General features: G+C 41.4%; 1 protein-coding gene across 2 annotated transcripts in view; it reads left to right on the forward strand.

Moving 5' to 3' along the window:
• The window catches only part of TNKS (tankyrase), a 316,862-nt gene that overhangs the window by 73,228 nt on the left and 217,279 nt on the right, over nucleotides 1-26,355 (forward strand). For both annotated transcript variants that reach the window (XM_077273969.1, XM_077273977.1), the window contains exon 3: nucleotides 23,770-23,865. In XM_077273969.1, the coding sequence (XP_077130084.1) occupies nucleotides 23,770-23,865 (96 nt within the window). The remainder of the gene's footprint in view (nucleotides 1-23,769; nucleotides 23,866-26,355) is intronic.

The following is a 26,355-nucleotide window of genomic DNA, read 5'->3' on the forward strand; positions in this document are numbered from 1 at the left end:
TGGTGTTCTTTTTACCGATTTCCCAGTGTGAAAATGTAAAATCTTGGGCTAAAATTTTTTTTGGGTGGTAACAATGTACCAAAGTTTTTTCCTCACTGCCCAATAGTATAAAATTCTGTGACCCACCTGTGTTGTCAATATAACTGCACCCCTATCTTAATTCATTGAGAGGTGTAGTTTGTAAAATGGGGTCTCTTAATGGGGGGTTCCGCTGTGCTTGCACCTTAGGAGCTCTGCCAGTGTGACATGGCCCCCTCAAACCAGTCCAGCAAAGTGTGAACTTCAATATGGCGTTTCTTCCCTTCTGAGCTTTGCACTGTGCCTCAAAAGATGTAGTCCCCTACTAATAGGTTAGGCTGCTTTCACACTAGGTTCGGTACAGGTCCATCACAGTGCGTCGGGCCGACGTACCGACGCATGCTGTGAAATAAATGCCCGACGTGGGCAGCGGAAGCAGTGTTATGACGCTTCCGCTGCCCCATTGCAAGGTCCGGGGATGAGGGGGCGGAGTTTCGGCCGCGCATGCGTGGTCGAAAATGGCGGACTCGACGTGCAAAAAACGTTACATGTAACTTTTTTTTGTGGCGGCGGTCCGCGAAAACACGACGCAACCGTCGCACGACGGTTGCGACGTGTGGCAATATGTCTCTATGCGTCAGTAATGTTAATCTATGGGGAAAAAACACATCCTGCAGACAACTTTGCAGGATGCGTTTTTTCTCCTGAACGACGCATTGCAACGTATTGCAAACTACGCTAGTGTGAAAGTAGCCTTATCTGTGTACTCAAGAGAATTTGCACAACAAATTTCCTAGTGCTATCCTTGTGGAAAAGAAAAATATCACAGAAAAAAACACAATAATCAAGGAGTTACTAATTTCACAGTCTCACAGAACAAGACCCCAAAAATACAAAAAAAATCTCTTTATTAACAATTACTAAAAAACATAGTGTATGCAAAACCATCACCAAAATAGACACTTGAAAATAGAAAACAAACCTAGGGGGGTGCCTATCCCTAGTAGCCTAACACTTGTCAGTACCCTACCTGCCAGCGGAGGTTAGCACCCTAATCCTGCGCAGTGGCGCCCCCGCTCACCGTCGACTGTCCCTCCTGAACTAATGGACCCTATCAGGAAGGGAAAAGAAATATGTAATGTGCAGTTTTGCGATAAAGGTTTAAGGTGTGTGGGTAAAAAAAAGCTGTCCCTCACACTTACCCTACCTATCAGCGGGGGTTCGCACCCTGACCTGCGCAATGGCCCCCCCACTCCTCGACGGCTGTCCCAATGATGGTAACCCTAGCAGAAAAATCCTTAGTGTCGTAGGGCACTGCAAAACGTGAGAGCGTAGTGAGCCAAAAAAAAACAACACACCACAAAGGGGATTATCTTAAGGATATAATAATCGAATACTAGATAGCTCAATTTACAAAAATTTAAAGACCGCTTTATTTACCCACACACCTTAAACCCTTATCGCAAAACTACACATTACATTTTTCTTTTCCCTTCCTGATAGGGTCCATTAGTTCAGGAGGGACAGTCGACGGTGAGCGGGGGCGCCACTGCGCAGGATTAGGGTGCCAACCTCCGCTGGCAGGTAGGGTACTGACAAGTGTTAGGCTACTAGGGATAGGCACCCCCCTAGGTTTGTTTTCTATTTTCAAGTGTCTATTTTGGTGATAGTTTTGCATACACTATGTTTTTTTAGTAATTGTTAATAAAGAGATTTTTTAGTATTTTTGGGGCCTTGTGGAAAAGAAAAACAATTTGGGGCTAAAGCAACATTTTGATAATGGGCTTGATAAAATGTTATCAATCCCTCAGGGGTGTGATAACATAGAAAGAGGGCTGACTAGTCTGGGGCAACTAATGCCCCATCGACTAGTCAAAGCTCTAATTAGCATAGGAATTGTGGACAATATATAAATGCTTTTTAAAAAAGGAAAAAAAAATCATTAGTACAGAAAAACTTTATAAAGGGCTGGTTAAGCGGGGAATTCACTCATAAAGAAGTGAATGATGCTGGGTTGGAGAGCAAGGGGGGACCTGACAGGTTCCATTTAAGGGTAGAAGTGTTTTGTTCTGTACTATTACAAGCAGTATCTGGTACTCGTAAAAAAAAAAAAAAAAAAATACAAAAATATGTTAACTGTATGTATAGAATTTACATACATATAACAATCGTTATTTAATATACACTACCGTTCCAAAGTTTAGGGTCACTTAGAAATGTCCTGAAAACAGTTTGGCTGATTAGAGAACCTATAAACCCGACCTTCCTTTGAGCTAGTTGAGAATCTGGAGCATTACATTTGTTGGTTCCATTAAACTCTCAAAATGGCCAGAAAAAAAGAACTTTCATGTGAAACTCGACAGTCTATTCTTGTTCTTAGAAATGAAGGCTATTCCATGAAAGAAATTTGCCAAGAAACTGAAGATTTCCTACAACGGTGTGTACTACTCCCTTCAGAGGAGAGCACAAACAGGCTCTAACCGAGTAGAAAGAGAAGTGGGAGGCCCCGCTGCACAACTGAGCAACAAGACAAGTACATTAGAGTCTATAGTTTGAGAAATCGACGCCTCACAGGTCCTCAACTGGCAGCTTCATTAAATAGTACACGCAAAACACAAATGTCAACGTCTACAGTGAAGAGGCGACTCCGGGATGCTGGCCTTCAGGGCAGAGTGGCAAAAAAAAAGCCATGTCTGAGACTGGCTAATAAAAGGAAAAGATTAATATGGGCAAAAGAACACAGACATTGGACAGAGAAAGATTGGAAAAAAGTGTTATGGACAGTAGAATCCAAGTTTGAGGTGTTCGGATCATACAGAAGAACATTTGTGAGATGCAGAACTGAAAAGATGCTGGAAGAGTGTCTGACGCCATCTGTCAAGCATGGTGGAGGTAATGTGATGGTCTGAGATTGCTTTGGTGCTGGTAAAGTGGGAAATGTGTACAAGGTAAAAGATTTTGAATTAGGAAGGCTATCACTACATTTTGCAATGCCATACCATAACCTGTGGACAGCGCTTGATTGGAGCCAATTTCATCCTACAACAGGACAATGACCCAAAGCACACCTCCAAATTATGCAAGAACTATTTAGGGAAGAAGCAGGCAGCTGGTATTCTATCTGTAATGGAGTGGTAAGCGCATTTACCAGATCTCAACCCCATTGAGCTGTTGTGGGAGCAGCTTGACCGTATGGTACGCAAAAAGTGCCCATCAAGCCAAACCAACTTGTGGGAGGGGCTTCTGGAAGCGTGGGGTGAAATTTCTCAAGATTACCTCAGCAAATTAACTGCTAGAATGCCAAAGGTCTGCAATGCTGTAATTGCTGCAAAGGGAGCATTCTTTGATTAATGCAAAGCTTGAAGGAGAAAATTATTATTTCAAATAAAAAAATCTTTTTTTCGAACCTATGAGTTTTCAATGAAAACACAAAATTGTCTTGGTGACCCTAAACTTTGGAAGCGTAGCGTGTATGTATGGTATGTATATATGTGCGTGTGTGTATGTGTATATAATGGTGGACTGACTGACCTTCATTTCTTAAAGTAATGATGGCCACTCGTTTTTCTTTACTTAGCTTCCTTTTTCTTGCCATAATACAAATTCTAACAGTCTATTCAGTAGGACTATCAGCTGTGTATCCACCAGACTTCTGCACAACACAACTGATGGTCCCAACACCATTTATAAGGCAAAACATCTCACTTATTAAACCTGACAGGGCACACCTGTGAAGTGAAAACCATTCCCGGTGACTACCTCTTGAAGCTCATCAAGAGAATGCCAAGAGTGTGCAAAGCAGTCATCAAAGCAAAAGGTGGCTACTTTGAAGAACCTAGAATATAAGACATATTTTCAGTTGTTTCACACTTTATTGTTAAGTATATAATTCCACATGTGTTAATTCATGGTTTAGATGCCTTCAGTGTGAATGTACAATTTTCAGTGTCTAATGAAAATTTTTGGGAAAAAAAATGGGGAAGGGAAAAACACCACATCAAGAGCACAAGTGCATCACAAACATGGCACGATATATATTTTTTTTATATATAAATTATTGTAAGCCATCTATTATCTAGTTGTGTTTTTTGCTATTTAAAAAAAACAGGGAAGAAGAAAAAAACCTACGTAACATCTCTGTAAAGTGATCAGTGGGATTTGACCACAGTGAGCCACATTGCCAGCTCTGGTCTGCTTATGTTTCAGCTACTCATGTGCATCACTGGCTACTGTATTGTAAATGGCAGCTCATCTGCGTATAAATCAGATAAGTGCAATTCGATAAAAAAAAATGGATTGCACTCTGACTGTTAGGCTGGGGACACACACAACGTATAAAAAAACGGTCCTTTTTTCACAGACGAGAATCGCACAAATGTTTCCAAAACAGTGATCCGTGTGCAGTGCAAGGATGCGATTTCCTCGCATCAAATGATCCTTTTGACATCCGTGTGACATCCGTATGGCATCCGTATGCCGAGATTTTCTCGCAGGCTTGCAAAACCGACGACATCTAATGGATTTATGTGCTCAAATGTTCGTTAAAACATATATACAGTGTATGTGTGTATATATGTGTGTGTATATATATATATATATATATATATATATATATATATATATATATATATATATATATATATATATATATATATATATATATATATATATATATATATATATATATATATATTCTGTATTTATATTTAATTCAGCGCGATATATGTGAAAAGCCGGTAACTCAATTGTCGGCTTTTCATTTCTCCTTCCCAAACCCGACATATGAGACATGGTTTACATACAGTAAACCATCTCATATCCCTTTTTTTTTTGCATATTCCACACTACTAATGTTAGTAGTGTGTGTGCAAAATGTGGGCGCTGTAGCGTGTAAAATAAAGGGTTAAATCGCGGGAAAAAATTGGCGTGGGCTCCCGCGCAATTTTCTCCACCAGAGCGGTAAAGCCAGTGATTGACGGCAGATATTAATAGCCAGGAGAGGGTCCATGGTTATTGGGCCCCCCCCCCTGGCTACAAACATCTGCCCCCAGCCACCCCAGAAAAGGCACATCTGGAAGATGCGCCTATTCTGGCACTTGGCCACACTCTTCCCACTCCCGTGTAGCGGTGGGATATGGGGTAATGAAGGGTTAATGCCACCTTGCTATTGTAAGGTGACATTAAGCCAGATTAATAATGGAGAGGCGTCAATTATGTCACCTATCCATTATTAATCCAATTGTCTGAAAGGGTTAAAACACACACACACACACACACACACACACACACACACACACACACACACACACACACACACACACACACACACACACATGATTAAAAAGTATTTTAATGAAATAAACACACAGGTTGTTTTAGTATTTTATTGCTCTCTCAATCCATCCGGAAGACCCTCGCTTGGCAAAATAATAAACCCACAATATACATACCCTCTCTGATGAACTGTCACGTCCCACGAGGTAATCCATCTGAAGGGGTTAAAATATTTTACAGGCAGGGGCCCTGCTAATGCAGCTGTGCTCGTGTCTGTAAGCCCCGGCGAATGAAGGAAATGTAGGTCAATGACCTATAGTTACCTTCAGTCGCGGTGATGCGCCCCCTGGTGGATGTCCTCATGAACTGCAGCCTGGGAACTTTTTCCCACGCTCCAGGTCATATGAGGACATCTGGACTTCCAGATGTGCCTTTTCTGGGGTGGCTGGGGGCAGATGTTTGTAGCCAGGGGGGGCCAATAACCATGGACCCTCTCCTGGCTATTAATATCTGCCGTCAGTCACTGGCTTTACCGCTCTGGCGGAGAAAATTGCCAATTTTTTCCGCGATTTAACCCTTAAATTTAATAGCTACAGCGCCGAAATTTTGCACATACACACTACCCGCATTAGTAGTGTGGAATATGCAAAAAAAAGGGGGATATGACATGGTTTACTGTATTTAAACCATGTCTCATATCATGTCGGGTTTAGGCAGGAGAAATGAAAAGCCGGCAATTGAATTACCGGCTTTTCTCTAACACCGCTGCGTATTTCTCGCAATGCACACGCATGGTCCGTGTGTAATCCGATTTTTTTCTCGCACCCATAGACTTGCATTGGCGAGTCTCGGCCGAGATGCGCTGACAATCGCAGCATGCTGCGATTTCACTCGGATCCTGAATACGGTGGAAAAAATATCGGATGATGGGAGCTGCACCATAGATTAACATTGGGCCGAGTGCTATGCGATTTTTTTATCGCATAGCACTCGTCCGTATTACGGTCTAGTGTGACCCCGGCCTTATTCACTTCATTTAGTGCTCTTCTGCGTTTTTTTTTTTTTTTTCCCTCGGCTGGAATCTGGAAGAGAAAACAATCGCAGCATGCTGCAAGTGGCTCCTCATTCGGATGAGTCTCGCCAATGCAAGTCAAGGTGTATGAGAAAAAAAACGGACGGTACACGGACCATCGGTATGTCATACAGATGCAATGTGAAAAATCGCATTGTACTCGCATGACGCTCGTCTTACTTTTCTGGATCAACATTGGAGTGATGTTTTGAACACAGATGAGTGCGAGCCCTAATGCCCACGTATTTAAGCTTGTTTATCTCAGTGCATTGTAGTAAATGATTTGTCCCTCTAGTTTTCTTTCTGTGCAGTCATCTGATGGCTAGGATCACCACTGCACCGTATTAAAATAATCCCCTAAAATTAAGCTAGCCATAATCCACCTAAATGATTTGGTTGCATGAGATGCAATTTTCTAGTTGGGGGGGGACTGGGGAAATACTTGATCTTTTTGGCAATTTAGATGGATAATCATGTAGACGCTGATGCATATAGCTCCAGCCTTCCCTGCTGGCAAGCTGAAGCTATTGAATTCACTGCGACATGAAATTAATTTTGATAAAGAAATACAACAAAACCCGTATTAATAGAATTTTACTTGCTGGAAACCATGCTTTTTCAGGTAGGACTGCTTTTTGTTACATTTGGGAAGGAATTGTGTGGATATATGATTTAATTACTTGGGTTTTGCTTTAGTTTGTGTGCCTTAACTAGAATGTACTGTTTTCTCAATCGGTATCTTGTACAGAATAATCCTTGTTACATTGCTTCGTAAAGGAACATTTCATAGGTACCAACTGCTCTTGGGTTAGCTGCATCTTCTATGGATAAAGCATATTGTTTAGGGACATTTATTTGGTCCAACAGAGTGCTAAATACCAACTTTTCAATGTGCTCAACGGTTTCCAAAGTGTGACATTTTGCATTTCATCTGTAGGTCTTGTGACTTGTGCAATAATGTATTCTTTCCTCAGCAATTAAAAGGGAATCTGTCACCAGGTTTTTGCCACATAATCTGAGAGCAGCATAATGCAGAGCCAGAGACCCTGATTTAAGCGATATATCACTTACTGGGCTGTTTGCTGCAGCTGTGTTAAAATCTGTTTTATGATCAGTAGACTATAACTCGAGGACTTGTAAACAGTGTATTCCTCCATACCCCCATTTCCACCAATGATTGGCAGCTTTCTGCCTATGCACAGTGTACACAGAAATCTGACAATGAGTATGGTTAATGAAGCTTCGCATGAAGAGAACTTGTAGTTTTGTAGCAAATCAATGGATTTTATCAAAACTGCAAATAACCCAGTAACTGATTACTGGAATTCTGGTTGGTGCCAATGTATTGTGCTCCTTTTTAGATGGGGTAGCAAAGGGAATCTGTCGCAGGGTTTTTAAGTCCCATAAATCCAGCACATGGTCCAGTGTATCCTAAACACTCCGCAGTATAAATGAGTAGCCTGTGTATTGCACTGTTGAAAATCAGCAGGAGTAGTGATGCATACCAGGAGCTATAAATATAATTACCGTACTAAGGATGAGCTCTGTGCATAACCCCTTTTTTCCCTCCACTCTTCAAACTGAATAGTTTTAATGACTTTTTTGCAAGTAGATTTTATACAGACCTGGAGATGGAATGATTAGGTCATTATACTGGCAGATCTGCCTGTGAATGGATGCACGGCGCTGCAAAATGTGTTGGCCTCCTAAAAATAAAGGGTAATCTGTTTTTTTTAATGTAACAAAATTCTTTAGCTTTATGCAAAATAGATATTCCTATTATCTCCTTACTGCAGTACACGGACACTGCCAATCAGCCGTCATGTCTTTGGGAACCTCGTTAGCGTCTTTATTTCTGATTCTGCGGGAATTTTATGTAATTGTCATTTTGCTTTATGTAAACCTCTTTATATTCGTTCAGATCCTATATAGTTTGCAATGAAATAACTCATGACCAGTGTAATTAGCTCCATCTCTTCATGCGGCTCCACTTCTGCTTCGCTGCTTATCATTTTCTTCATCACTTAGTCTTCTGCATTGATTCTGACAGTTTCCATCTACAATCCAGTTTTCTGCTGCCACATTTTGTTTAAGGGATCCTGCGGAAAATGCCTGTAATTTTCTTTATATTTTATTTTTTGCAATTCTCTTGTTTTTAGGAAAAGTAATGTTATATATGTTTCTGTATTGTCTGTGACACCTAACAAAATAAAATAAAACAAACCTGAAACTTCTGGTATATATGGTGCTTTAAGCAGGGCTGTGGCGTAGGTAAGAAAAACCTCTGGCTCCTCAATTTCCCTGACTCCCGACTCCAACTTTCATACATGGCTCATGTTTAAGTGACTTAGGCCTGTCCCACACGTCCAGATAATTCCGGTACCGCAAAAATCGCTACCGGAGTTATCCGTGTCCGTGAGCTCACGTGGCACATCAGTGTGGCACACGTGCGGCAGCCGTGTGCTGACTGGGTACCACACGGACCGTGCAGGAGACAGCGCTACAGTAAGCGCTGTCCCCTGCTTTGGGTGCTGAAGCCGCCATTCATTTCTTCTCTCCAGCAGCGTTCGCTGGAGAGAAGAAATGAAAAATCATTGTTTTTTGTTTTTTTTGCGGTTGAAATAAAATCTTTGTCACCCCCCCTCCAACCCCCTGTGCGCCCGACCGCTGGAAATAAACTCACCCGGCTCCCTCGAAGCGTCCTCTCCGCGCCGCAGCTTCTCCTGTATGAGCGGTCACGTGGTGCTGCCCATTACAGTGATGAATATGCGGCTCCACCCCTATGGGTCCAGCATTGCCCCCAGTGTGTCCAGCATTGCCCCAAAGTGTCCAGCAATCATCTGCCCCAGTGTGTCCTCCAGCATTGCCCCCAGTGTGTCCAGCAATCTGCCCCAGTGTCTCCCCAGCATTGCCCCAGTGTCTCTCCAGCATTGCCCCAGTGTCTCCTCCAGCATTGCCCCAGTGTGTCCAGCTATCATCTGCCCCAATGTGTCCTCCAGCTCCAGCATATTGCCCCCCAGTCAGACAGTGTCACTGACTGTCCAGCATTCTGGCCCGCCCGGAGTGCCGTTAGGTTATTAAAAAAAAAAAAAGAAGAAAAAAACAGAGTTCTCCTCACCTGACCAGCGCTGCAGGCGGCGAGCTCCCTCCAGCAGCGCGCACTCGCAGGCGACTGACAATGACGTCAGACGCCGGCGACGTGTGCGCTGCTGCGCCTGTGGCCGACTTCAGCTGCCAGCCTCCAATTGGCTGGCGGCTGTTGTTAACTATTGACGTGCGGGCGCGTGCCCGCACGTCAATAGGAAGCCGCCTCAGCGCCGGTAGGGGCCCGGTGAGCAGATGAGACAGGGCCCGATGCGGGCCCCCTCTCTCTGTCCACCGGGCCCATAAATGATACGCCAGTCTGACAGGGGCACGTGCAGTAATGCCCTGATGGCGGCGGCCGGCGGGCAATCTGTGCGGTAGCCCAGGCCCCCCCCACACCACTGGGCCCTGGGCTACCGCCCAGATTGACCCTCTTATAATCCGCCCCTGGCCACTGGAGCCAATATTAGATTGGTGAGGATGCAGTGTGTTGGACACCACGTATCTGATCTGATATTGATGATCTGTTCTCTTGATAGCTCATCAATTTCATATGACTAGAGAACCCCTTAAAGCCTTAACATAATCCTTCAGGCCAAACAATGTTTTTTTTTTTTTCCAGAAAAATATAATGTACTAATTCTTTTGTGTGTTTGCTGTTGCAAACCCAGGGCTGGTTTTCCATATGGTCCTTTCACCGTAAGCATTGCTGTCTCAACGCGCACTCACTTGAAACCAGAAGTTTACATACACTATATAAAAAGACACATATGCATGTTTTTCTCAATATCTGGCATGAAATCAGAATAACCCTTTCCCGTTCTAGGTCAATTAGAATTACCGTAATTATTTGCCAAATGCCAGAATGAGAGGGAGAATGTTTTAAGGCATTTTTATTACTCACTGCAAAGTCAAAAGTTCACATACACTAAGATTACTATGCCTTTAAACATTTCTGGACTGCCCATATGATTGTCATTTGTTTGGAAGCATCATGTGTAGTTGTTTGGCTGCAGAAGGTACTGGTGCACTTCACAAAATAGATGGCATCACAAGAAAAGAAGATTATGTGGATATACTAAAGCTACATCTCAACACATCAGCCAGATAGTTGAAGCTTGGGTGGAAATGGGTCTTCCAAATGGACAATGACCTGAAGCATGCTGCCAAAATGTGAACATCCTTAAGCCACTTTAATAAAGTCGATGTTTTGGAGTAGCCATCACATAGCTCTGATCTCAATCCTATTGAGTATATATGGGCAAAGGTGAAAAGCAAGGAGACCTACAAACCCGGATTAGTTACACCAGTTTTGTCAGGAGGAATGGGCCCATATTCCGACATACTATTGAGAATCTTGTTAAAGGATATCCCAAACGTTTGACCCAAGTCATTCAGTTTAAGGTCAATGTTACTAAATAATAATGAAATGTATGTACACTTTTGACTTTGCAGATAGTAATAAAAATGCCTTAACACATTATCTCTCATTATTCTGGCATTTGGCAAATATTAATAACTAGATGGAGGCCTTATGCTATCGGATTGGGAGGGCGGTAATGTCACGATGGGGGCAGGCTTTGCAGCGTTGAGAATCTCTCCATGTGTTGATTTCTCCTGTCTGTACTCTCTTCTTTGACCTGTCTACCCCATGTGCTATCCCCATTGTCTGTGGTCCCTCTCCTTCCTGTGCTGTCCCGTTTGAGCGGTCTCCCCCCCCCCCCCCTGTGCTCTTTCTCTCTCACCCCTGTGCTTTTTCTCCAAAAGACAATTACAGCAGGAGATCACAGAGGATACATTTTGTGAGGTAAAATATTGTTTAAAAACAGTCAGTGAAATATTTTACCTGACAAAATGAATCCACTGTGATCCCCTGCTGTAATGTCAGTATTGTCTTTTGCTTCCTCCCCTGCCCAGGAGATGTGGGTAAGCTCCATACATGGTCAGACACAGACAATTTTTAAAATGAACATTCGTTCATGAGAAAACCCCTTTAATGTGACCGGCTTCCTCTGCCTGTAGACACGTTGCGCATCTGCTGCTGGGATCAGCCGAATGATTCACTGCACCTGCGCGTAACTCGTGCAGGCGCAGTAAATCAGTCCGCCGCCATCTTTGTGCAGACAGATAGCGGTGGTCACATAAAAACTGTGCATGCGCTCCTCCTGTACAAAGATGGTGGCGATCATTGAATCATTCGGCTGATCCCGATGGCGGCATGTTCACGACGGTGTTCCGCTGGTGGTACCGTGCAAGAGGCTGCGTATGGCATATATAGTGTGGGTGGTGCGTACGGCATTTACAGTGTGTGTTGCATACGGCGTATACAGTGTGTGTTGCAACGGTGTTCCGCTGGTGGTACCGCGCAAGAGGCTGGTACCACCAGCAGTTTCCATATTGAGACACCAATCACTTGAGTGTCCCAATATGGCTGTAGATGAACTTCCGAAGTTTGGAATTCTGGGATGTGGACACATCTGGATGGAACAGGATGTGAAGACATTACATGTTAAATATATATATTGAGTATGGTAATCCTAATTGACCTAAAACGGGAAACGTTTATTCTGATTTCATGTCAGACATTGAGAAAAACCTGCATATGTGTCTTTTATAGAGAATATGGAAACCTCTAGTTTCAACTATACATACATACATACATACATACATACATACATACATACATACATACATACATACATACATACATACATACATACTCGTACATGTACAGTACAGACCAAAAGTTTGGACACCGCTTATCATTTAAAGACTTTTCTGTATTTTCATGACTATGAAAATTGTACATTCACACTGAAGGCATCAAAACTCTGAATTAACACATGTGGAATTATATACTTAACAAAAAAGTGTGAAACAACTGAAAATATGTCTTATATTCTAGGTTCTTCAAAGTAGCCACCTTTTGCTTTGATGACTGCTTTGCACACTCTTGGCATTCTCTTGATGAGCTTCAAGAGGTAGTCACCGGAAATGGTCTTCCAACAATCTTGAAGGAGTTCCCAGAGATGCTTAGCACTTGTTGGCCCTTTTGCCTTTACTCTGCGGTCCAGCTCACCGTAAACCATCTCGATTGGGTTCAGGTCTGGTGACTGTGGAGGCCAGGCCATCTGGCGTAGCACCCCATCACTCTCCTTCTTGGTCAAAGAGCCCTTACACAGCCTGGACATGTGTTTGGGGGTCATTGTCCTGTTGAAAAATAAATGATGGTCCAACTAAACGCAAACCGGATGGAATAGCATGCCGCTGCAATATGCTGTGGTAGCCATGCTGGTTCAGTATGCCTTCAATTTTGAATAAATCCCCAACAGTGTCACCAGCAAAGCACCCCCACACCGTCACACCTCCTCCTCCATGCTTCACGGTGGGAACCAGGCATGTAGAGTCCATCCGTTCACCTTTTCTGCGTCGCACAAAGACACACAGTGATTGGTCTTTTGGTCTGATGAGTCCAAATTTGAGATCTTTGGTTCCAAAGGACAGATTTCCACTGGTCTAATGTCCATTCCTTGTGTTCTTTAGCCCAAACAAGTCTCTTCTGCTTGTTGCCTGTCCTTAGCAGTGGTTTCCTAGCAGCTATTTTACTATGAAGGCCTGCTGCACAAAGTCTCCTCTTAACAGTTGTTGTAGAGATGTGTCTGCTGCTAGAACTCTGTGTGGAATTGACCTGGTCTCTAATCTGAGCTGCTGATAACCTGTGATTTCTGAGGCTGGTGACTCGGATAAACTTATCCTCAGAAGCAGAGGTGACTCTTGGTCTAACTTTCCTGGGGTGGTCCTCATGTGAGCCAGTTTCTTTGTAGCGCTTGATGGTTTTTGCCACTGCACTTAGGGACACTTTCAAAGTTTTCCCAATTTTTTGGACTGACTGACCTTAATTTCTTAAAGTAATGATAGCCACTCGTTTTTCTTAACTTAGCTGCTTTTTTCTTGCCATAATACAAATTCTAACAGTCTATTCAGTAGGACTATCAGCTCTGTATCCACCAGACTTCTGCACAACACAACTGATGGTCCCAACACCATTTATAAGACAAGAAATCCCACTTATTAAACCTGATAGGGCACACCTGTGAAGTGAAAACCATTTCTGGTGACTACTTCTTGAAGCTCATCAAGAGAATGCCAAGAGTGTGCAAAGCAGTCATTAAAGCAAAAGGTGGTTACTTTGAAGAACCTAGAATATAAGACATAATTTCAGTTGTTTCACACTTTATTGTTAAGTATATAATTCCACATGTGTTAATTCATAGTTTTGATGCCTTCAGTGTGAATATACAATCTTCATAGTCATGAAAATACAGAAAAAACTTTAAATGAGAATGTGTGTCCAAACTTTTGGTCTGCACTGTATGTATTGAAAGTTTTCATATACATACCATTTTTTTTTTCATTCATTCTTTTTTCTGTTTTACTATTTTTTTTTTTTCCCCATTTACATCACAATGTGCGACTGATTAGGTTGTAAGACATAATTAATTTTTTTTTTTTTTTTGAGGGGGCGGTGATCCTTCCCTGCACACAGTGATCACATGTTCACTGGGTCTGGAGCAGTAAGCACTGTCAGTATCTGTGCTTTGCTTCCTATTCTGTATACAGAAGTGTGTATGTGTGTATACAGAGAATGTAGAATGTAATTGTGGTAATAAACCATGTTTACCTTTTCTCTGGGAATTATGGTTTGTCTTTTGTCTGATAGCCGACTCCCCACCCACTAATATTTCCCAATTTCCTGCATGCTGCTTAGACTGCATTGATCATCAGTATAGTGTGAAGTGTGGACTTCCTGGATATGTACACAGTACTGTTTTTTTATTTTCATTATGTTGTTTTTTTTTTTTCTTTAAGTCTTTGGGCAATCCAGAAGTAATTTAAAGGGGTTCTTCAGGAGAAACTTCGAAAGGACATTGGAGTAGCATCTTCTCTAAAAACCTGCTTCAAATGCTTTGTGATTCAGCTTCCTATTGTTTTCAAAGGGGAAATTCACTTACAGTGTTCAGTGTTGTTGTTTCTCCTTTGTTTTTGTTTTTTTCTTTGTTCAATTAAAAGCAAAATGTCAATTTTTTGAGGCACTTCTGCTTGAAAAAAATATCCAACTGAGGCCATTGAATAAAATTAAAGGGAATCTGTCAACCCCAAAATCGAAGATGAGCTAAGCCCACCAGCATCAGGGTCTTATCTACAGCAATCTGTAATGCTGTAGATAAGCCCCCGATGTATCCTGCAAGATAAGAAAAACAGGTTATATTGTACTCACCCAGGGACGGTCCGGTCCGATGGGCGTCGCGGTCCAGTACGGGGCCTCCAATCTTCATACGATGTCGTCCTCTTCTTGTCTCTTTGTCGCGGCTTCGGCGCAGGCGTACTTTCTGTCCTGTTGAGGGCAGAGCAAAGTACTGCAGTGCGCAGGCGCCGGGAAAGGTCAGAGAGGCCCGGCGCCTGCGCACTGCAGTACTTTTCTCTGCCCTTAACAGGGCAGACAAAGTACGCCTGCGCCGGAGCCGCAGCGTGAAGACAAGAAGAGAACGTGATCGTATGAAGCTAGGAGGCGCCAGACCGAACTGTGACACCCATCGGACTGGGCCGCAGTGGGACCGCCCCTGAGTGAGTATAAAATATCTGTTTTTCTTGCAGGTTACATCGGGGGCTTATCTACAGCATTACAGAATACTGTAGATAAGCCCCTGATGCCGGTGGCCTTAGTTTATAGGCCATTTTTGGGGTGACAGATTCCCTTTAAAAGCAAAAAAAAAAAAAAGCCCCAAGCACACAAACTGCTTAAAAGATGCCAAAAAACAACCTTTTTTTTTTTTTTGTCCATACTCTGAAATGTCTAAGGCAGTGTAAACCAAACTCCAGTTCTCACAGCCCCCGAACAGATTAGGTTTACAAGTATCCTTAGTATTGAATTAGGTATTCTCTGGGACCTGAACACTCAAGTTTTACTGTAGTGATCACTATTATGTTTTGTGTTAACCTGTCATTGCAGGGCCTTTTTATGGCAGGGCCTTAGCAGATTTTCTACATGCATGTGCATATTTCCCATAAGGGATGGGGGGCAGTGTTCTGGATCACTGCGTTGAGAAACACGTGATGGTGTCTCCGCGGTGTTGGATGTTTTGATCTCCCTGAGGTCATTCACCCTTATGTTTATAGTCTTTTCACCAGGCACTGCTCCTAATAGCCAGTTTCCTACTCCACACTGATGAGGGGCAAATACCCCGAAACAGCTGTCTGTGGATGGATACCATGTTTTGGCATAGGTGGTTTTCCTTTATTGGATGCTGCCCTTCCCGTGGTTGTTCCTTCCCGGTGAAAGACCTGGCTATTCATTGCTTGCGTTGACAAACACGTGATGGTGTCTCCGTGGCTTTTCTACATGCATTTGCATATTTCCCATAAGGGATGGGGGCAGTGTTCTGGATCACTGCGTTGAGAAACACGTGATGGTGTCTCCGGTGTTGGATGTTTTGATCTCCCCGAGGTCATTGACCCTTATGTTTTTAGCAGATTACTGTACCTGGCAGGCCCAAAAGTCATTTTATGACCTCCCGTTGCCAAGACAGCTCTTGGCACCCTGTCTGTGAGGGTGTATGGAGTAAGAGCGGGAGCTCCATCCCTCTTTAAACCATTTAGATGTTGCAGCTGCTATTGACAGCAGCATCTGTAGGGTAAAACAGCCAGGTTTGGTGTTTGTAACCAACCCTGACTATTGCTGCAGAAGCTTAGCTGTAAGCCGAGCTCCTAGCCTTAACTGTGCTGGAATAGTTCCTGTGTTCGCATTATCATCTTGATGTACCTGTACATATGTTGGCAAGGGGTTAATATTAGATCGGTTGCAAATAAAATAAAGAACCTTTTGCTTTCTGCTTTACATCTGTTTTTGTTCCATTTATAGGAAAAAAAATGGAGACACAAAGCGCAAAATAGGGTCTTATCCTTTAGATAACCAAGAGAGCTTTCTTAGAATTGCTCACCTGATTTTGTTGAATGAAGAGCATGTAGCGATTTCGGCTGCTGCAGATCCACAAGCCGATCAACGGCCGTATGAAAATATAAACTGTGCAGGAGGTGTGGGGTAAATCCGCGCTGCCTTAATGATGAAGTTCCAAGGATAATAAATTTAAAAGGTCGTTTATTCAACGCGTTTCAAGGTCAGTGCGACCTCTTCTTCAGGAAATTCCACATACACATGTTGTATGTGGAATTTCCTGAAGAAGAGGTCGCACTGACCTTGAAACCCGTTGAATAAACCACCTTTTAAATTTATTATCCTTGGAACTTCATCATTAAGGCAGCGCAGATTTAACCCACACCTCCTGCACAGTTTTTATTTGTTCCATTTATTACAGATCTGGTTTTACTTAGAAGTACTTCTGAACACCTATAATCTTCTGGGCATGTGCAGTGCTTAAAAGAACAAACACATCTCTTAATGGATGTCATAACAGACGGCCATCCGTTATGTTCTGTTTTCTATAGCCTTAAATGTTAAAAAGACAGATCCAGTTGCTATCTATTCTTTTTGGTAGGACAAAAAACTTTGTGCTGATTTTTAGTTTTTTGATCTAGTTAAATGGATTGCAATTTAATAGTTTGAGGCATCAAAATCTGAAATGAATTCACCTGATCAGTAAGCACGATATAGATGAAAAAATAAATAAATTTCAACTTTGCAAAAAAAAAAACAAAAAAAAAAAACGGAAATCACTACTTATAATATTATTTGCCTTGAAATGGTATAAAGAAAAACGAGAGAGAAAGTGTTTTTCTTTACAGTTTGGGTATCCATTATTTTCAATGGGGTTTGGGCTCTGGTGGAAGTGTGGGTACTGTTCTGGTACCCAAACTGAACTTTCTGAAAAGTTTGGGTCCATTACCAGAACCTGAAACTTTCACTTGTCCACCCATCCCTACTCGCCACGCATAAAACAAGCCCCCTCAGCTCTATTGGCTGATAAATGAAAATGTTATGGGTTTCTGAAAATGTGGACTTAAAAATGCCAATTTTCGTTGTAATCATACTGACCTCGAGAATCATGTTGCTAGGTCATTTTTACAGAGCAATAAGGACAAAACTTCAAAAACTATTGTGAAAGTGTTTTTTTTTTTTTTTTCTTCCTACAGTTGGATTTTTTTTCTTGTTTTCCTGTATAGTGAATGTTGAAATGAATGGTGTTATTGAGAACTGCTGCTCGCCCTGCAAAAAAACACCCAAACAAAATAGGCTCTTATACTCCTACATTGTTAGGGAAAAAACATGACTTGTGGAAGAAGGGGAAAATCAACCAAAAGTGCAAAAAATTTAATGTAATTTTATTTTTATCAGTCTTTAGAATTAGAAGATTGTTACATAAAGAAAATCCTTAATGATGATGACCACAAAGTATGTATGCAAACTTACGAGTTCATCCTAAATATTACACTGCTCAAAAAATAAATAAAGGGAACACGAAAATGGCACATCCTAGATATCACTGAATGAAATATTCCAGTTGCAAATCTTTATTCGTTACATAGTGGAATACATTGAGAACAATAAAACATAAAAATGATCAACGTAAATCAAAATTTAATATCCCACGGAGGTGCCTGGATTTGGAATGATACTCAAAATCAAAGTGGAAAATCAAATTACAGGCTGATAAAACTTCAGTGGAAATGCCTCAAGACAAGGAAATGACGCTCAGTAGTGTGTGTGTGGCCACCACATGCCTGTATTCAGGTCTGGGGAACAGGCGGGCCAGTCCATAGCATTGGCACCTTCATCATGCATGAACTGCTGACACACGTTAGCCACATGAGGACTAGCATGCATCAGAAGGAACCCAGGGCGCACTGCACCTACATATGGGCTCACAATATGTCTGAAGATCTCATCCCGGTGCCTAATAGCAGTCGGGGTACCTCTGGTTAGAACATAAATGGCTGTGCGGCCATCCAAAGAAATACCTCCCCATACCATTACTGACCTACTGCCAAACTGGTCATGCTGAAGGAGGTTGCAGGCAGCAGAACGTTCTCCATGGCGTCTCACATGTGCTCAGTTTAAAAGTACTCTGATCAGTGAAGAGCACAGAGCACCAATGTCGAATCTGCCAATCTTTCTGCTCTGTGGGAAATGCCAATTGCTCTGCACGGTGTTGGGCTGTAAGCCCAACACTCACTTGTGAACGTCGGGCATTCATACCACCCACATGGAGCCTGACAGTTTGAGCAGACACATGGATGTTAGTGGCTGGCTGAAGGTCCTGTTGCAGGGCTCAGGCACTGCTTCTCCTTCTTCCTTCTTGCACAAAGGAGGAGGTAGCTGTCCTGCTGTTGGGTTGTTGCCCTCCTATGGCCTCCTCTACATCTCCTGGTGTACTGGCCCATCTCCTGGTATATGCTTCATGCTCTAGACACTGCTGACACACATCTACCCTTCTTGCCATAGCTCGCATTGATGGGCCATTCTGAATGAGCTGATTACCTGAGCAACTTCTGTAAGTTGTAGACACCGCCTCCTGCTACTGTACATCAAGGGGTAAGAGCAATGACAAAATGCAAAAGTGACAAACGGCCAAAAAGGATGAGAACATAGAAATGGTCTGTGATCACCTCCTGTAGAACCACTCCTTTATATGAGTTGTCTTGCTAATTATATTTGTCATTTGCACAACGGCAGGAGAAATTGATTCACTATCTGTGTTGCTTCATAACTGGACAAGTTGTTTTCACAGAAGTGTGATTGACTTGGAGTTACATTGTGGTGTTTGTGTACCCTTTATTTTTTGAGCAGTGTATATAGAATCGGTTATATATTGCAGGAATAGAAACATTTTTGTCTACTAGAACCTTTCCATCGTTGATATAATATTATTGTCGATAGCGGCTCATTTCCACTCAACAGCCTTACAATACAAGTTATGATGCTTTTCAAAGTTCAAAGATGTGACTCATAAGTGGAGAAAAAGGCTTCTTTCTCTGCTAAGATATATTAGGAAGTCTCTCATATGTGCTGAAACTATTGCTTGATGCAAAGTTTGTTATAACGACATTGACCTTTTTAAAGAGAGGACTGGTCGCCAGGTCAAAAGTGGACAGTTCTTCCTTTTGCATTCCTGCAGCTCCCTGGAGTATTCCATTGTTTTTTTTTGTTTGTTTTTTTTCTTCTTAATCCTGTATGTGGTTCCAGAGATGTGTATATAAAAGGTGATTTTGTGGTATTTACCATTGGGGTGTGGCTCACAGGGTAATAATGCACAGCACTGAGAATTAGTCCCCCAGATAATCATGTGAGCACTTCCCCCATGGTAAAGATTATAAAAATTAGCACTAAAGTCCTAAATCTTTGAAACCGTGTGGCAGATTTCTGGGGAGCAGAGGGCATGAAAGAGCAAAACCTAGCCACTCTTGACCCAGATACAGGTCCTCCTCCACAAAGCTGTTGTCACAGTTTTTTTTTCTTCATTGATTTATCATTTTTTTTTTTTTTTAATATGAATATGTGCATAATTCTTTGTTAGTAACTTTGATATGCTATCTTTTTGTTTTATATATAGCAGCTTATCCCTTTATTTTCCTGTTGTGTAAAATTGATAAGGTCATTGATAGGTTACTGACAGTCTGGAATCATTCCAGTGCTAACCTCAGGGTTTATAAATAGTCCTAATGTAGCTTTTGTTTTCCCAGCACATTAGGTTTTTATTTTTAGCTTTTAAAATTGTTGACCTTTTTGAGGTTTTATCATAAACACAATAGGTTTCCCAATGCAGATACGCTGTAAGAAGGTTGGGGCTACAACTCGGATAGTATAGACAATATCAACAACCACATAGGGCATAAACAAGAGCCCAGTCAAGAGTATATTGTGCCCCCCTCAAAAAAAAAATATTTTTTTCCAAATTACCTATACAACACACAAATCTTTCCAAATTGGATGGCAAAGAGAGCGCTTTACTCTTCTAGTTCTGAAAGAATTCCAGAAACCTTTACAAATGAGTGACTTTAGCTGCTTCCTTTTATCATACTTATGTAGATTCAATAGCCTTTCCATGTTAAAGCACTTCTCCCATCAAAGTTTTTATCCTTTTAATATATTGCAGTGATTATATTATAGAGCACTGTGTACTTAGTTGCTCATTTTGTCCTTCTAACCAGCTAGTTCTTTTTTTTTTTTTTTTTTTTTTATGTAGAAACAGGAAGTCTCTCGTCCTTACATTTCTCATTCCCCTCTTTAACTCCTGACCTGCTCCGCTCCTCCCCTTGCCAGGGACTTTTGCAGTGACTTATGACCCATACAGGGAAATAGACTTTTTTCCACATACAGCTTAGAAAGAGTCTGCTAGTTGGTTTTTAAAAATGTGATGTCAGAGACCCAGGACTGTGCAGTCAGTAAGCCAAACCTCCGACTCCTGAATTTCCCTGACCTCTGACCCCACAACTCTGGTCACTACTGAACCTGTACATAAAGGGCAGCACATATTCATTTCACCTCCGACCCCACAGCACTGGTCCCTACTGAGCCTGTACATAAAGGGCAGCACAGATTCATCTCACCTCTGACCCCACAGCACTGGTCACTACTGAACCTGTACATAAAGGGCAGCACAGATTCATCTCACCTCCGACCCCACAGCACTGGCCACTACTGAGCCTGTACATAAAGGGCAGCACAGATTCATCTCACCTCCGACCCCACAGCACTGGCCACTACTGAGCCTGTACATAAAGGGCAGCACAGATTCATCTCACCTCCGACCCCACAGCACTGGCCACTACTGAGCCTGTACATAAAGGGCAGCACAGATTCATCTCACCTAAAAGCCCAGATCCTTAGATCAGGAACAGAACAGACACTTATAGGACATTTCATAACTTTCCCAAATTCTTATGAAAGCATTTCCAGCTTCTCATGTACAGCACCATGGAATTAATGGTGCTATATAAATACGGTTAATAATAATCCTGCATTGCACTACTGTACCCAATGTATTATTTATTTTAGGAGTTGAGTCTGTCCATTTTATACCTACTCTGCCAAAATGGACACCGACTCCACAGCAGTGCAGAGGCCTAAAATAGAAGGGTGGAAAGGCAAATAAGTACAAAGTGCTATATAATATATGATTACTGCAATATATTAAGAGGATAAAAATTTGGATAGTAGTGCTGCTTTAATAATCAAAGTTTTAAGATGTTAAGAATCATTTAGCAGACCAGACTATACATCTGCCGGAAAAAAAAAACAGTACCCCCACCCCCCCCAGCCCTAAAAAACACCATTTTCTGATTAAGGCTATGTGCACACGTTCAGGATTTTCTGTAGAATTTTCCTGAACAAAACCGGAATTTTTCTGCAGGAAATCCACATGCGTTTTTTTCTCGTGTTTCTGACTCGTTTTTTGCACTTTTTTTTTTCCGGAGCTTCCCAAAGCATTAAATAGCAGGAAAAACAAGAAAAATCCGCAAACTTAATGAACATGCTGCTTTTTTTATCGCGATTTTTTTTTCGCGGAAAAAAACGCATCATGTGCACAAAAATTGCAGAATGCATTAAAAATGATGGGATGCTTAATGTATACGTTAAAGCGTTTTTATCTCGAAAAAAACGCGAATGATCCTGAACGTGTGCACACAGCCTAAGAGTGAACAGTATAATTGTATAGTTTCTGAATGCTCACTTTGTGTGTCTTTTTGGCTAAAGGAGTCGCATAAGGGCACCTTTCAGTTACTCGCTTCATGAATGTCGGTGCGAAGCTACTTGCTGCACATACAGACACCAGTCCTATTCCCGTTCTAGGATGGGTTTCTGTTGGTGTAATAAGACTTTAGCTATTTTAATGTACTATTCTGATTATCTCCATACCCAAAAGTAATGTGATTTGCTCTACTATAGTGTGTGTTTGTATGTGTACATATATAATTTCTATTGATTTATGCAAAATCTTGACACTGCTCCATTTGCACATCAGAACTGCTTTTGGCATCGATGGTGCACTCTCTTCATATACAGTCTTTAGTAAAATATACACAGAACAAGTCTCTCACCAGCGGTGTGGAGTCGGTAAGCCAAACCACAGACTCTGACTCCCGACGCCACAGTTTCCCTGACTTCCATCTACGACTCTGACTCCACAGCCATGGCACTCGCCATATGTAATACTTTTTCCTTCATTAGTTTTAATCCATAAAATCTATGAAATCAGACATGTGGCATTTGGTGAGACATGCTACAGGCAATGTTAGATCAAAGAGTTTAAGTGATCGATATCACAGTAAAGTGTCACAAAGACCAATTGTAAATGAAATCACATTGGGATGACACACAAGACACTGGCATATGGGCCACATGGACTATTGAGCTTATTTTATATTGTCATTTTTTGTTGAATTTTCCTCATGCACTGGCAATTTAAAATAATAGTACAAAACCTTAGGTGGAATATCCTCTCCTTTGCATATGGATGCGCTTGATATATTGAACTGTGACTAGGTACGGCTGTTGCATTATTGAATTTCATAAGCCCATGCACTACTATCTGCTGTGATACCTGCAATTTTGCATGTACTGTTTGTGCACTATTGAGCCTTTTTAGTAGAGACCCCTTTGGCTGTTGTAATCTGCTGTAATCCAGATGCATAGCCAGATACCGCTCCTGAGGAATCCAAGCCCATTCCTCGAAGGCAGTCGCCTCCAGTTTACTTACATTCTTGGGTTAGCTTACCCAAACAATGATGGATATAATATTTGCTTCTAATAGAGATCTTTACCGAGAAAGGCACAAGAATTGTATGTACCCTGTTCCATCCAATGTTCTGGAAGTAAAATATGTGTTTTTGATTTCTGTGCCTTGTCTTTCTCGGTTTGCAGCCCTTTGATAAGCTTTGTTTTAGAAGGACATACTACAGTGTTTGAGGGAGCTAGTTGTGAGGCAGAGCCAGGCGATATGACTGCCAGCAATGAGTCGTGTCGGATGCAGCACCATCAGATGCAGCACCATCAGATGCAGCTTGCTTGTCAGCAGGAGCCAGTGTGCTTTCTGCTTCTCCAAACTGGGAGGGATGAGAGAACTCTATCACTGGATAGCCCGATTTCTGGTTGTGATGCAGAATCACGTGGTGCTCACATACCTTGACTAGTCAACTTGTTGTTTATCTGCACATCTGAGTCTGTAACAGCCGTGGTTCGCTAATAAAAAGACAAAGGAAAGGAAGGGAAATGAATATTCATTGTCACAGTATGCTGAGGCAAGTCTCTGCTATGAGTAACCTGTGTTTCCCTGAGATCCGACGTTGTTTCTGCTTTCCTTGTACAGTATTGCTGCAGCACGGCGCTGATCCTAGCATCCGGAACACTGATGGCAAATCAGCCTTGGACCTGGCTGATCCCTCAGCAAAAGCTGTCCTTACTGGTAAGAAATGCCTGTCTATACCAGCTTATTGTAGTATCTTTAGTCTTGTGTTCTCTTCTGGCCTCCTGAATAGTATATTCATTCTGTATATCTGTCCTGTCCTGTTACTGCTCCAAGCTGTTTTATTCTTTTATACTGTATTCATGATTTTATTTGATATTCCTTGAATATGTTGTTAACTTGTTAGCCTTTTGTTGCATTTTTTTGGGACTTTATCCACTACTGCAGTAAAAGAACCTTTTTAGTTAAATAATTTTGAGTTGACAGTGGATGACAGTTATCAGCTGCAACTTTTCATTTATTTCAAATGTACATTTATACAGAGTTTCAGTGACTGCTTTAAAAAAAATAAATAAATAATAAAAAAAATATATATATAATGTATGTGTGTGTGTATATGTATATATATATATATATATATATATATATATATATATATATATATATATATATATATATATATATATATATATATATATATATGTGTGTGTGTATGTATGTATATGTGTGTGTGTATATATGTATGTATATGTGTGTGTGTGTGTATATATATATATATATATATATATATATATATATATATATATATATTTATATTTTGTTGATTTCAGTGTGATTTTATATTTGACATATTGCACTTCCAGTTCCCACACCTGCAATCGCCAATTGAGACCCTTGGGTTCATTGCTTTGTGTTTTCTTCCTTAATTAGACCTTGTTTTGTCTATTTGTGTGGCTTGTGCTATGCAGCATCAGTTCTTAAGGATTCAACGAATGATCAGAACCCCCCCCCCCCATCCTGAGCAGTTTGTCACCTAGGATATCGGAAGCATATTAGAAAGCATTCATGATACGCTGCCTGGCCTGAGGGAGAAGACAAATGTATTTTTTCCAGCAGACTGTCTAGTAGCACTCTGCATTTGATTGTGTTGGATACTAGATGTTGGTGGTTCATGTGCTTCTTACTGCTATTAGATGTGATAAATAACAGCAATTGTGCTGCCACCTACAGTGCTTAAGGTGGCAGGCTAGAAAAACTTCTTTACCGGAGCATATTTTATAGATAGATACACTGGGCAGCTGAAAGGTGACTGCACAGCTAGTTCTAAAAGGATCTAAGCACTTGAATGACTTCTCACACATCCATGGCTGGCGTTCACGGCAGATTGAGGTTTTTTCATATTTTTAAGAACTTAAGTTCAAATCATTATTCTTTTGCCCCATTAAAAATAAAACCATTAAAAAAATAAAATACATGTTTAGTACCTCTGAATTTATTTTATATTTTGACAGATCGGACTTTTACAAATGCAATAGTTAAAAACCGTGTAAGAATAAAAAATCAAAATGACAAATTACTTTTTTTTTTTTTTTTGGCCGCCTCAACATTGCAATAAGCGACTATCAAATATCGTATTTACTTCAAAATGGTGTCCATATAAATGTCACCTCAAGGCTCAAAATTAAGTGCAACTGCACTTTTTTTTTTTCTCTCTTCAATCTCAGTGCAGTTGGAATTTTCTCCCTCATTTTCCAGTGCATCAGATGGTAAAATTAGCGGTTTCATTCAAAAGTGCAACTCGTCCTGCAAAAAAAAAAAAAACCCCGCATATGGCTGTGGCCAGAAAAATAAATAAGTTCTGGCTCTTGGAAGGAGGGGAGGAAAAAAAAAACTAAAAAGAAAATCTCGTGTTGAAGGGGTTAAAAAAAAAAAAAAAAAAAAAGTAACCAAATGAATGCTGGTCCCTTTATGAAAGAAGCAGTGTTGTGTATCATTGACATAAACTTTTATACACTGTACAGAACCTCTTGACACTAAAGTGCCAGTCAGTGTGCCCTATATTATGTCAGGCAAAACCTTAAACTTTCCACAACTCATCTGCTCCTGGAGAATTTGGCAACATGCCGATGTTACTTCTAATAATGTTATTGGCGTTGTGGATCTGATACTGTGAATGCTCCATTTATGCTGAAGGAAATGACTCCTCACTTTGAGAACAGGTGTTCAGGCTTTTTTTTTCTGTAATGTATGGCGCGGGTATCCTTCTTGCTATCAACATAACTCGATTTTAAATAGCTTGCTTTCAATTACTGTCAGGAAAGCAATTGATTTCGGCTCCCAAGCGCCCATACGATTGATGGGGTTGGTTTGAAAAGCTGCATTGTTGACATCTAAGCAATTAAATGTGGGTAGTCTGCAACGGTGCACCAAAGATTGGCAGTCACCTTTGTGTGCAATGATTATCTGCTTTAGATAATAGGGAACTGGCGGCCATGTTTGATAGGTGCCGAAAGCAAGATTTTACAGATTGTAACTGTAAAAATATTCCTGCTGTCGTATTTGGTAGGACAAAATAAAAGGTAAATCTATCTTAATTATTCAAGTTCTGTAATACATTTTGCAGGGAATTTGCTAGCAGGATTGCCCACCACAACCTATTTATATGTGCATGTTGCTCTTTCAGAGAAAAGCCCAGCAATGCCTTTACAT

Source organism: Ranitomeya variabilis, chromosome 1 (genome assembly GCF_051348905.1).
Source record: "Ranitomeya variabilis isolate aRanVar5 chromosome 1, aRanVar5.hap1, whole genome shotgun sequence".
NCBI lineage: Eukaryota > Metazoa > Chordata > Amphibia > Anura > Dendrobatidae > Ranitomeya > Ranitomeya variabilis.